At 55.8% G+C, this 12,861-nt stretch overlaps 1 protein-coding gene across 1 annotated transcript in view; it reads right to left on the bottom strand.

Moving 5' to 3' along the window:
- Window positions 1–12,861, bottom strand: part of CUX1 (cut like homeobox 1) — a 280,996-nt gene that overhangs the window by 7,957 nt on the left and 260,178 nt on the right. Inside the window, exons 15-20 of the mRNA XM_074595981.1 lie at window positions 6,284–6,420; window positions 5,667–5,733; window positions 4,275–4,387; window positions 3,492–3,608; window positions 782–865; window positions 293–349 (exon numbers count right to left, since the gene is read on the bottom strand). Of these exons, the coding sequence (XP_074452082.1) occupies window positions 293–349; window positions 782–865; window positions 3,492–3,608; window positions 4,275–4,387; window positions 5,667–5,733; window positions 6,284–6,420 (575 nt within the window). The remainder of the gene's footprint in view (window positions 1–292; window positions 350–781; window positions 866–3,491; window positions 3,609–4,274; window positions 4,388–5,666; window positions 5,734–6,283; window positions 6,421–12,861) is intronic.

The following is a 12,861-nucleotide window of genomic DNA, read 5'->3' as shown; positions in this document are numbered from 1 at the left end:
GGGGATGTGTCACCTGCTCCGGCCAGGGCCCCCTGGGACACTCTGGGATGGAGAGGGGGAAAGGGGATGGAAAGGGGACAGAGGAAGGGGAAGGAAAGGGGAAGGGAGGAAAACAAGTTCTCCTAAACAGAGCCCCAACGTGGCCTGGGCATGGTCTGCACCCCTGTTCGGGGTATCGGGGACGGGGTCTGCCCCCCACCCGGGGCCAAGCCCAGCACCAGGGTCTCAGTGTGGGCACTGGGCTAAAAACCTCTCGCCAGCCGCCGTGGCCCGGCAGGCGCAGCCCACTCACCATGCTCAGCGTGGCTTTATCCCAGGGACTGAGGCTCAGGTACTTCCGCTGGCGTTCCTGCAAGCAGACGGTACAAGAAGCTGGTTTTGAGGCTCAAAGGGCTGATTTGGGGTTTGCAAATCAGGGAAGGAGCTCTGTGCCCCGGGATGCTCCCATTTCCCCATGCACGCACATGTGCGTGTGGGCACAATGATTTTTTTTTTTTTAATTTTTTTTTTTTTAAGTGAATGGCATTTGAGTGTGTTTTATGGTTTCAGAGTGCATCCGGGCAATGAAGTGATTTCCCTGAGAGGGCGCAAGCAAACCCAGAATGAAGCAAAACCACCTGCCCATCGACTGCAGCGCGTTGCGAAGCCTCTTCCCCTCCCTGCGCCGGGCAGAGCCGTGCTCCGCGACGCTGAAATGTCCTACCCCGGCTGCGGGAGGACACAGTCCCATGGGCAGAAGGAGGGTCTGATGCGGAGGGAGGGTGCCGGGGGCTTTTCATACCTTCCTGCTGAAGGAGGAGAAGGGGTCCAGGCGCTCTTCATACTGGGAGGAGTAGCGCTGCTCGGTGTCGTCCCTGCTGCCGCCCTGCAGGAGCAAAGGATGGGTGAGAGCCCGCGGGCACCGGTGCCGGCGTAGCTGCCTTTACCCATCCCCGCTGGTGCAAGCGGTGCACGGACACCCAGCACAGGGCCACAGCCCCCCACCCCCCGGCCCCCTGAGCTGCTCAACTGGAAGAAATGACCCCCGAAGGATGGAGGAGCACAGCCCACAGCTGACCCGTGGGGCTGACTGGATCCATCCCCTTCAAAAAGGAGAAGCACAACAGGAGCTCTTTAACAAAACCCTTTCTTCTGTAGGGGCCCCTCCCATGTCCCCCTATTTTTTGCCCTTTCCACGAAATAACAGTCATCTGTGTCACCCCCGAGAGCTCACCTGGAACCGCCTGGGCTAGTGCAAATCCCACCCTGGATCCCTTTGCTGCCGGGCCAGGTAGGAGGGAGACAGCGGTTTAGCAGGAGGAAATCATTGTTTAAACATACAGCTGCTATTAGCTGGGCAAGGGGTAAGGAAAATTAAGGAAGGTCCTTGAAAGGAGTGACAGATTTGGGTCGGTTCAGACAGGCTGGGTTTTAAACTCCTCCTGGGCAGAGGCTCACAGGCGGCAGCAGCGAGCCCCGAGGATGCTCCCACAGCCTGCACGTCCGTGCTCCTCCTCCTCCAACGCTACCTCTGCAGGCCATGAGAACTGCAGATTCCACATCGTTCCTACCCAAAACCAGCCTGGAAACGGCACGTGCTGTCACCAGGCACAGTCACGGTCTGGCGTGAGCCCTGGCTCCCAGCTCCAGGGGCTGCACGTCCCTGCTCGAGGCCTCCGGTGCTAATCATAGAATGGTTTGGGTCGGAAGGGACCTTAAAGGCCACCCAGTGGCACCCCCTGGGCAGGGACACCTCCCGCCAGCCCAGGTTGCTCCAAGCCCCGTCCAACCTGGCCTTGAACCCCTCCAGGGATGGGGCAGCCACAGCTTCTCTGGGCAACCTGGGCCAGGGGCTCACCACCCTCAGAATAAAGAATTTCTTCCTAATATCTCATCTAAATCGCCCCTCTTCCAGTTTGAAGCCATTACCCCTCATCCTATTGCTACATGCCCTTGTAAAAAGTCCCTCCCCAGCTTTCCTGGAGCCCCTTTAGGGACTGGAAGGGGCTCCAAACTCTCCTCAGAGACCGTATTAGGTCCATCGCCCCCCGGCACCGTGCCTTCTCCAGCTCTGCCCCACCGATGCTGACATTTACCGAGGTCTTTCTGGACGTGTTACTACGTGCTGCCTGTTGTCCTGCCGGGCCACCCCAGCACGCTGGCCGGCGGCTCCCTTTCACCGCGGGTAAACCCCGCTGCCAACAGACCTTTAGCAAATATGCCCTTACGCGCCGCAATACGATCCACGGGTCAGCGCGCAGTCAGAAGCCAGCGATGAGACCAGCTCCCGATTTAGGGGCGATGAATTCACTGCAGCCTGGCCTTATTGAATGATCTGGGATGAGTATTTTTAACGTGTCACATGCCCGATTAGGGGGTGAATTATGCAATCCCCCGTGCTGCCGCGCCGAAGGGGTTTGCTCTTTACAGCATGTGAATGGCATCCAGGGGTTGCCTTGTGGCCGCAGATAAACAGGGATATGATCTTCCGCGGGAGACATGGGCAAAGATGTCAGAGGGGCCGACCCAGCGTCATCACTGAGACATAAATAAAAGAACCAAATAAGGTCCCTCACGGCTGTCGGAGTTTCCCATCGCCAAACGCTATTAAAACATCCATCAATAAAACGGACGGAGTCCAGCCAGGGCGCAAAAGCAGCAGCTTCGGGGGAGGACGGCAGGGCGAGGAGCTGGCGTTCCAACCGATGTCCCTTCCCCGGTTATTGTCCCTTTTGCAGTTATTAGGAAAGCCCGAGGTCGTGGTAGCCCAGCTGCGACCGAGGAAGGGGTTGCGATTGAAAGCTCCCCAGGCAGCAGCCTGACCTGCTTCCAAAAGCCTCAGGGATTTCCAGGGATGAAACCCCCAAGGGACGCGGCAGGAACAGAGCAGGTTCCAGCAAGGTCTGAGTCTGCTCCCCAGCCACCTCCTGGCGTTACTGGGATGGGTTTGGGCTGGTTTCTGCGCTTTTGGGAATGGGTCCTGGCTGCCCGGGAGAGCGGGAAGCCGAGCAGCTCTCTCTGCTGGCCACAAGGAATTCAGGGTGGCGGGGAACGAGCACAGGTATGACAGGATGAATTATTTTTCGGTCTGTGACTGCAGGGATTTATGGCAGGAGGCTCTGGTTTAACCGCTTGCTGCCTGGTCGGGCAGGAGCATCCCCGACTTGCCTGCTGGAGCATCGCGCTGCCAGCGGTGAGCGTCAAAAGGGCTTGTAGCAGCTTTTTCAGGGAGGAAATTTGAGCTTCTGGCATCAAAGATACCAGAGAGCCTTCAGCGTGGTTAAAAAGTACCTTCCCGGCAGAGGGGCTGGGTACCCGCTCCTCTGAGCAGAGCACCGCACCCTTGTCCACCCCAATTAGCTCCAGTTTTCTAACTTTCATGCAAAGTGCACGTGGGCGATGTGCAGTTCCCTCATTGCTCCTGTACACGCAGGGTAACGGTCTGCGTCTGGGGTCTGTCCGTCCGTGTGAACCCAGCCGGAGGACAGACAGACAGCCAGACAGCCACTCACCCGGCCGGGGTAGCTCTGGAGGAACTTGATCTTTTCGTAGAGCTTGATGTTGTCGGCTCTCAGGTTGTCCAGCTCGCTCTGCAGGGCGTGCACCGTGTGCTGCATCATGCGGTTCTCCTGCACGGGGGGAGCACGGGGGCCGTTAGCAGCGAGGTCGGGGGGAGGACAGGGTCTAACCGGGTGGGAGACAGAAGGCGGGGGGGGGAGCTGATCTGGTGCATCCAGCCGGGGTTCAGTCCCCTCTTAGGAATTAACATCCCACGTCTTTGAATTAAAATTGCTCCCCAATTAAAACTGCCCCAGTTCCCACCGAATGGGGCCCCCAGTCCATTAAGGAACCTGGTCCCTCCATGGATGAGCATGGGCTGCAGCAGCCTCCGCGCGGGTGGCTTTGGGCTGAGACCTGGCCCCTACGGGAGCTGCACAGCCAAACCTCTGCTTTGAAGAGGTCATTTTGAGCTGTACTTCAGTTTGTAGAGCTGTTGGCTTTTTACCCCAAACCACATTCCCTACGTGCTTTTTATACGGCGCCCCCGAACGCTGTGCCCGATGGCCGCGCACACCTGGGAGGCGACAGGGATTTGGACCTGTCCTTGAACGGGAGCAACCCCGACGGGCTGGGGGCGGCTTTGCCCCTCCTAACAGCAGAAGGTATTTTTCTCTTGCTCGCCGTGGCGCTGCCTGCGCTGCGCTGATAATAAATTCCCTGCAGGTCATAAAAGCATCCAGCTCCAGCCCGTGGGTCCCGCAGCCCCCGCCGGCCGCCCTCCCCACCCCACCTACCCCCTCCAGCTCCTGGTTCCTGGCCCGGAAGCGTTCCCTCTGGCTGGAGATGATGGAGAGGAGCGAGTCCACCTGCCCCTCGGGGAACGAGGTGCCAGGGGACGGCGGGTGACCTGCAGACAAGGCTTGGTATGAGAGACGACCCGGCAGATGTCCACCATCCACCCCACAGCATCGGGGCTTGCTCAATGTCCCCCCTCCAACACCGCGGGGCCTCAGGAGCACCCAGGCAGACAAACTCCTTTGCATAGCTATTACAGCATGGACTTGTTTTCATGATTTTTTTTTCCATTTTTTGGGACTTATCCTGGGAATGGATAGGTTCACTCCCTAGGGATGTTATTTGGGGCAACCCATGGCCGACCCCAACCCTCCCAGTCCCTGCCAGACTCTGCCCCGTAGTTTCTGCAGCAGCCGTAGCCTTGAGAAAAGACCCAGTGCCACCACCAGCCCCTCCACAGGATCACAGAATGGTTGGAGTTGGAAGAGACCTTAAAGATCATCTAGTCCCACCCTCTGCCCTGGGCAGGGACATCCACGTACTCTTCTCTCCCTTCCCCTCCTCGCACAAGGGTCACCCCCATTTTCTACTTTCTCCTCTCTCGGCCACCCCAGCAAAGCAGGGGCTGCTCGCCCACAGCCATCACCTCGCAATGCCCGGGAGACCCATTTTTTGGGTGCCCCACAGGGCTGTCCCCTGCAATCGGGGTCTGCAGGTGGCCAGGGCACTGCGGCCGTCCCTCCCCGCTCTGCCTTCCCGGCAGCGGGAGGCATCCACGGCCAAGGAGAAACACGTCCCCGAGGCCGTGACTCAACCGGCTGCACAGAGCAGCTATTCATAGCGCAGGATGGGTGGCTGCAGGTTGTTTGGCTTGGTGGGACTGTTGCTGTGATATTGTTTATCGCGTGTTTTCAAAACCTTTCGAAACAAAAAACAACAAAAAGAAAAAAAGAAAAAAAAAAAAAAGGAAAGGAAGTGGGTTTTCTTCCAGAGGAGCCAAGTGCCGTTATTTGTTTGATTCATTTTCTCCAGCAGACCTCGGCGCAGAAGCCAATGTACAGGAAATATTGAGCTCGTTGGCTCTGGAGGGGATTTGATGCGGAAAGTGCCGGGTGTTTGGTTCGGCCTGGGTTCACCAGCTCGGCACGGAGCCGGGCCTGGCACGTGCCCGCTGCACCGCCTTGGGAGCAGCCAGAGGACCATCAAACCGCACCGAGCACGGAAAACCCATCACTGCCCCAGTGAAGGACATGCCAAGCAGTGATGTCTGCGGCTGCTTAGGACCATCCTCATGTCACTGTCCCTGGAGGGGTGACCACCCTGCCCATGGCACCAGGATGGCGCCCATCAGCACCTTGGCGTGTGGCCCCAGCTCTGTGCCCGCCTCTCACCGTAAAACAGCGCCGTGGCCTCCTTGATGGGCTCAGGTATCTTCTCCAGGCTGGGCACGGCTGCACCCTGGGCAGCAGAAGCAGAAGGGATTAAGCGTCTCCCACCCACCAGAAGGTGCCTGGTCAAAACAAACCCCTCCCGGGTCCTGCGACCGCCCTGGCACCTGCAGCCTCCTGGGAAGCATCGCTGCCAAACAGGCACTCTGCAAGGACCAAGGCTGAGACAAGATGGAGAGGCTGGTGTTCAACCCTCAGATCCCATCCTTTCCCTGGGAAGGAGAAGGGCTGGACGGTCCCTGGATGCCACCACCCCCCGCTCCCATGCCAGCACCATCCTATTACACGGGCATGATTCAACCCTCTGCTAGGTGAGTGGAGAGAAAAAGAGAAGGAGGAGAAAAAAAAGGAAGACAAAAAGAAAGAGGTGATAAAACAAGTCCCATGCCCACAGTTGGCCCCTCCATCAGTGACGGTCAACCCCGGGGACGTTTTGAGTGGTCCCTGCCTGCTGCCTGGTGGTGCCTGCCTGTTCCAGCTTGCCTACTCAAAAGTAATTTTAATGACCCGAGTGGTCAAAAAGTAATTTTAATGAGCCGAGCGCCGCGGGTTGGGGTTACCTCTGCATCCGGGCGATGCACGGTGGACAGGGCCTGGATGGTGCTGAGGTCGTGCTCCAGCTTGGCGATGAGCTCCTTCTGGCCAGCCATCGTGGACACGGCCTCCGTCAGCTGGATCTGCAGCTCCGCACAGCGCACTGGAAAACAGAGCCGGGGCCGTCACCCAGGGGTGGCCCAAAACCCCCCAGATTTTGCCAAGGGGACACCGAAAAGCTGAGAAACCCCCACCTGGAGCATCGAAGCCAACTCACAGGCAGACGCCCCATTTTTTCCCTATTTTTTGGGGTCAGCAAGAGGGACCCCACCAGCGATCCCTGCTCTGCTCCAGGCAAAGTCGACCAGGGCTCCAGCCCACCTTGGTGGTGCCGCAGGGCGGGCAGACGTCCCCGGCAGGACCAGTGCCACATCCCAGTGCCAGAGGAAGGCGAGTGGGCAGATCTTGTGCGGGCACAGCTGCTTCAAATGCATCAGCAAGACACTGTTGGTGCCCTGGGGGTACCTGGCAGCCCCCCGGCTGGGTGGGGGGGGGACCCGGAGAGGGATAAGGGGAGCTGAGCCCACGAACCGATCCCAGGTCTGGGCTGCACATGGAGGTGGGCTCTGGGCAGGACGTCCGCGTCTGCTGGGACAGGCACGCACAGGGCGGATGGCGCTTGGGGGGGTTGGAACAGGGTGGGGGACGTCTCCCAGGAGGGGCTCAGGTGGGACCGATCCTGCCCCGAGGCGCTGGGTGAGGCCGCGCAGCCCCCGGCATCCCCGCTCGGCCAATTTTCCACAAACCAGCCCCTCTTTCCACTTGCCCCCCCCGACTCCCCCCAGAGCAAAACCCACGCCCTAAACCACAACAGGCGTTCGCTGGAATGCTCCAGGAGCAAAACAAAAGCCTCTCGTTCCCCTCGTATAACCCCAGACCCAGATGTGAAGCAACCGAGAGGCGCGTCGGGGCCAAAACGCAGCTACAGCGAGGGGCGCAGGACCAGCACCGCGGGGCACGCTCCTCGCTCCGTTCGCAAATCCGTCCCGAAAAACAGAGCAAACGTCAGCAAGTACAAATCTACCGTCCTGCAGCAGAAATCTACCCGGTTCACCTTTCTCCCTTGTTGCCAGCAACGTCTGGGCCTCGGCCTGGCCGAAAAAAACGCTCAGCTCAAGGTTCAGACCCTGCGTTTTGCACCGCCAGCCTCCCCGCAGCAGGGATGCAGGATACATCCCCTCTGAGCCTGGATTTCCAGGTGGGTGAAAGCTCAGGTCCCAGCTGTTCCAGTCCCTCCCTGATAATTCCCATTGTAATTATTTCCCTGAATTCCAGACTGGCTGGAAGGCAAAAAAAAAAAATAAAAAAAAAATTAAAAAAATTCCTCATTTATCAACAGCCAGGGACCAAGAAAGGCGGAGGCTGCCCGGGAAGCAGCCGCGCCGGAGGAGAAGCGAGGGCAGCCTGCTGTGCCCGCGGGGGCTCCTGCCCTCTCTGAAGGCTTCAGACGAGAGGTGCAAAGCGTGTGCAGCTCAATTCCAGCTCACCCCGTCCTGCCGGGCTGGGAGCCGCTGGAAACCAGCTGCAGGGGGGAAGGGGTCCATGCCCAGGCTCGATGCCCTGCGGAGCCTGGATGGGAGGGCTGGACTCGGAGCAGTGGCGATGGGGGCTCGAGCAAAGCCATGCCCGAAGGCAATCACAGAATGGTTCGGGTTGGAAAGGACCTTAAAGATCATCTCATTCCACCCCCCTGCCCTGGGCAGGGACACCTCCCACCAGCCCAGGTTGCTCCAAGCCCCGTCCAACCTGGCCTTGAACCCCTCCAGGGATGGGGCAGCCACAGCTTCTCTGGCCAACCTGGGCCAGGGGCTCACCACCCTCACAGCAAAGAGTTTCTTCCTAATATCTCATCTAAATCTCCCCTCTCCCAGTTTGAAGCCATTACCCCTCATCCTATCGCTACATGCCCTTGTAAAAAGTCCCTCCCCAGCTTTCCTGGAGCCCCTTTAGGGACTGGAAGGGGCTGGAAGGTCTCCCCGGAGCCTTCTCTTCTCCAGGCTGAACCCCCCCAGCTCTCTCAGCCTGTCCCCACAGCAGAGGGGCTCCAGCCCTCCCAGCATCTTTAGTGCTGCTTTCTCACAAAGGAGGGGCTTTGCCGGTGCAAATTTTCCCCCTTTTTGTCCCGAAATGCAATTCCTATGTTATTCGTAAGGGACCAAGCCTGCCTGCAGGGAAAGGAAGGCGACTCACGCTTCAGACCCAGGGCACGGATTTATTTTTTCCCCTGCGTATCTGCATTTTATAGGCCCCAAATCAAAGGCTGAGGAAGGAGCCAGGAGCAGCTGCGGTAGAGGCACAGCCCCACTGGAGGTCAGTGTTTCTCAAGAAACGGCGAATCGCTGCCTGCTCCCGAAACATGGGTGGCCTGATGCAAAAATATTTGCATTAACAAGATTTGGAAAGAAGAAAACCTCTTCCCTACGGTTAATTATTTAATTGGCTGTCTCTTTAAATTGCATTAAAATGTAATTGAGAAGCTATTACTCGGCCAAACATGGGCTGTGGGGCCCAATTCTGCACCAGGCAGCTCTCGTCACCGTGCAAAGGGCCTGATGCTGCCGCCAGCGCGTCCGGGCTGCGCCGTGCCAGGAGCAGGGCAGGGGGCTGGACACCCTCCCTGCCTCCCACCCCGCCAAAAAAACCCTCTGCAAAACCGAGCTTTGGTGTCCTGCCGAAGGAGATCCAAGCCCTGGATCCCAGCTCTCGCGTTTCTCTCTTATCTCTCTTAAATGATCATTTTTTTTGCTGAGGACTGATTTTTTCAGTTTGCTTAGGAGAAAAAAGGGGTCACCAGAGAAATACATCTCCCGGTTTCAAAGACAGGCGCATCCTTCCTTCCCTTGGGTTTCACTGCCCCAGCGATGGGCAGTCTTCTACAAACTGACCATGAAAATAAAAAAGCCTGGAACCGCGTCTAACGCTGAAAGCAACCCAACTGCACGGAGCTTCTCTCTCATCTCCCCTTCAGTGTCTCTTTTCACAGCTGTTTTTTGGCTTTTTTTTTTTTTTTTTTTTTTAATCATAACTTTCTTTCTTCAAAGGGGCAGTGGCCGCCTGCGAGCTCGTCACTTCTCTGCCGGCAACCCTTCACCTGCCGCAGCGGGCGGACGGCCCCCCAGGACGGCAGGTCAGCTCCAGCATTGAGACCCAGCACAAGGAAATCTGCCTTTGTCTCCTTGAAGCCGCTGTGCTGGAAAGCCCCGGCTCTGACCCCTCAGATGTGCGAATACCTCAAAAGCTGCGGAAGACGGAGAGGTACTGCAGAAGATAATGGGACAGAGAAGGTGAAGCCCTGGGGGAAACTGGGATTTTTGAACCGCGTATCTTTAGCCTCAAACTCCGTTATCCCTGACTTCAGAGGCAAAGGAGAAACCGGGCCTGACATTGCCATCGCCTTCTGAAGGAAAGCGATGAACTGCAGCAACTGGGCAACCGAATGCCGGCAGAAGTCGCCCGCCCTGGCTGCTGCCACACTGCAGTGCCACTAAAAAGTACCTTCTGCTCTCCTGGGAGTCTTTGGGAAGGTGGCAGAGCAGGTGGGAGCTGGACTGTAGAGTTTCACATGGGACACTTGTGACGTCCTTAGATAGCCGTTGGCTGGGTGAACCCTCCTTCTTGATCAAGGTTTTCTTAATTCAAATTCCCCATGGCACTGATCCTGAATCCCTGAGCGTTCGTCTGGCCTAGATGGCCAATAACACGTTGGTCATTAAAACAAGTTTCGGTGAACAGGCTCGCAGGAGCTGGGCAGAAGCCACCTGCAACAAACACGAGCAAGTCCCCGGCACAACCACTGAACTTTGGCTGCCAACGGTTGAACTTGGCTACCACCCTAACACCGCAGCCGCACCCTCCTAGGGAATCCCGGGCTCGAAGAGAAGCATCTTTCAGGACCATGATCCGGATTCAGGACAAGCCGCTTCCCACACACCCTATAGGACTGCCCAAATCTTCGAGTCTTTTCTGTATCACTGACCATCCAGCCTGACGAAATGCCCAGCATCGGTGGGGAGGGGGATCTGGCCCTTTGCAAGGAACCAACCACTTTGCAAAAGATTGGTCATCCAGCGGGAAGAATAATATTGGTAAGGCTCTTGAAAAGCATCATATCCTGCCCAAAAATGAATAAGTGACTAGAAAGAGCTTCTGCTCAGAGAGGATGCTGTAAAGCAGATATCTGTCCTGGGAAGTCTAAATGTACCTCCAACCACACCGAGAGGAAACAAAACGGTCCTAAGCTCAGAATAAAAAATTTAGATGCATCTCACGCTTCTTTCATTGTGGATAGCACCGTCACTCTCGCACTCCTCCAAAGCTGCGGGTTAAAATCCTTGCAGTGAAGATCGAGGAAAAAAGTCCACGGGCACGTGCGCGGGTAGCCCGGAGCCCAGCAGATGTAGGGGCTCATCGGGAGCGCCCGCGAGACAGCCAGCCCCGCGCCGCCACGCAGCAACAGCAACTTTGACTCCTGTAACAAGCCCCAGCAATTGGACTCCCTTGGCAAATCATCCAAAATAAACAGCATCTGTTTTCACAGATGGAGAAAATTAAGACATACTAGCAACTTAGTTTGAAGTTATAAGGCCAGACATAAATAAATGAGAGGCAATCTTTCCATAAGATGGTGGCTTGATTACTGAGGATACAGACAGATGAATAAATCACCTTGGGGTGAGATAGGCTGCAACTTGCTACACAGCCACGAGACTGGAGCAACTGCTCATGTGTATCCTCTGAGCCCGAAGGAAACGAGAGGTAAGTGGTATTGCTGAAGGGATCTGCAGGGCAGGAGCACACACACGGGCAGTTACTGCCAATTAGCTGACGCTCTGCAAGTTCACACCCTGATTTGCCTTATGGTAACTTTTTAATCTCCCTCCATTCCTGTCTGGCCTCCTTGGATTTACATAACCGTAAAAAAAAGAAGAAAACAAGCAGAGAGGTGATGTGGCACGCTAACAGCTTGCTTTGAAAAACTAACCTCTCAGAAGTCAACTGCAGTGCATTGAAACCCACTACTTCAAAGGTTTTAAGACTATTTTATTGACTGGAAGGAAGATGATGGTAAGATAACTAAACCTTGGAGCACCTTGACATGAAGGCTGAGAAACCCAGGCACAAAGCTGGAGACTCTCTCAACACAAACACTGGTGTTGGAGCACGCCAGCAGGAGGAGCGGGAGCCAAAGGAAGAAGCAGGAAAATGGGTCTGCCACGGGCCCTTTGGTTTTTCCACCTCGTTCACCTTTTCCCAGGTTGGGCCACTCCGTTTCACGACTGAGCTGCTGTGGACAGTTACTCAGAAGTTGAAACCGTCCTTCCCCATGCAGAAATAAACGCTACGGCTTTTTGGCATCTCTCTCCCACGAGCCTTTTCAAGCCAACTAAGTCCTGCCTCCGGTTCTGCCTGATGCCAGAGCTCCCAGGTTTATACACAAACTAAGGCGCAATTTCAGGCTCTTGAAATACTTGGCATTTAGCTTTTAAGGAAGTCTGAAAAAGACAGTGCAGTTATTGCCCAAAGTCCTGCTCTCCTTCCAGGAGAATCAAAGGGAGATGACTTGACTCTGCGCTTCGTGGCTGAAGGGATGAGGGGGACACTCTCCACACGCGGCAGACTGAGTCCTGGATGAACCAGGTGATTTTCTCTGTTCTCTTTTTGGTCTATGAAGATGCCAAGGAAGAAAGAACTGGTCCAGAATCCTTCCCGCAACAGGAAGGTTGTCAAAGGGCTTTCAGTGTTGTACACGTCAATGGTTCTAGTTCTGTCTTGACCTTTTCATAGTGTAGGACAGCATTTCTGCACGGTCCAGAGTTGCGTGGGAGTCATTCCATCTGTCTTAACATTAGGCGAAGCGTTTTCCTTGGGGCCACCATTGCAGTGAGCTGTCACTAGGCTGAGAAACAGGACAAGAAGGGAGGGAATGACCCAACATTTCTTTTTGACAAGACATCAGAGCCCTGTCTCTCAAATCTAGCAGAGTCCTCTACAGTTAAAGGCTGAAGAGCAGGTGGCAGCGCAAAGGCCCAGCTGAGCCATCTGCTGAGGCCCACCTCACCTCACCTAAGGCAATGAAAAATCACCATCGCCTGAAGGGTATATATTCTTCCAAGAACCTCCCCAGAGTGAATAAAGATATTGGAGATCAAGTGCTCCAGAGATCCCTCCAACATTACAGGAGTCACACAAGAAGTGGACTTTTGAGACATTTTAAAGCAACTTCTCTAGAAATCTCCAGGGAAGGAGGAAAGGCTCGAGAGCATTCGATTAGCCAAAATGCCTCATTTATGTTAGTCTGTGAATCATCTTGGCCTGCAACTTTGCTTATGAGCAGCAATCAGGCTGTCCTTGTTCATCACCCCTGTACCTGCCATGAGATTATTCTCTGCTCAGAGCTCCTGCAAGCTTTCTAAAAGGGCGAAAAAAAGAAAGCAGATGATGAAAAGGAATGACGACATCTCTAAAATCCATCTGCAACTCCTAGCACAATCTACCTAGTCTTTAGCCGCAGTTACCAGTCCTGGAAAAGCTTCGAGAATGAAGT

Source organism: Larus michahellis, chromosome 7 (assembly GCF_964199755.1).
Source record: "Larus michahellis chromosome 7, bLarMic1.1, whole genome shotgun sequence".
NCBI classification, from domain to species: domain Eukaryota; kingdom Metazoa; phylum Chordata; class Aves; order Charadriiformes; family Laridae; genus Larus; species Larus michahellis.
Note: the sequence above shows the minus strand (reverse complement) of the source record. Positions and strands in the feature narration are given on the sequence as shown.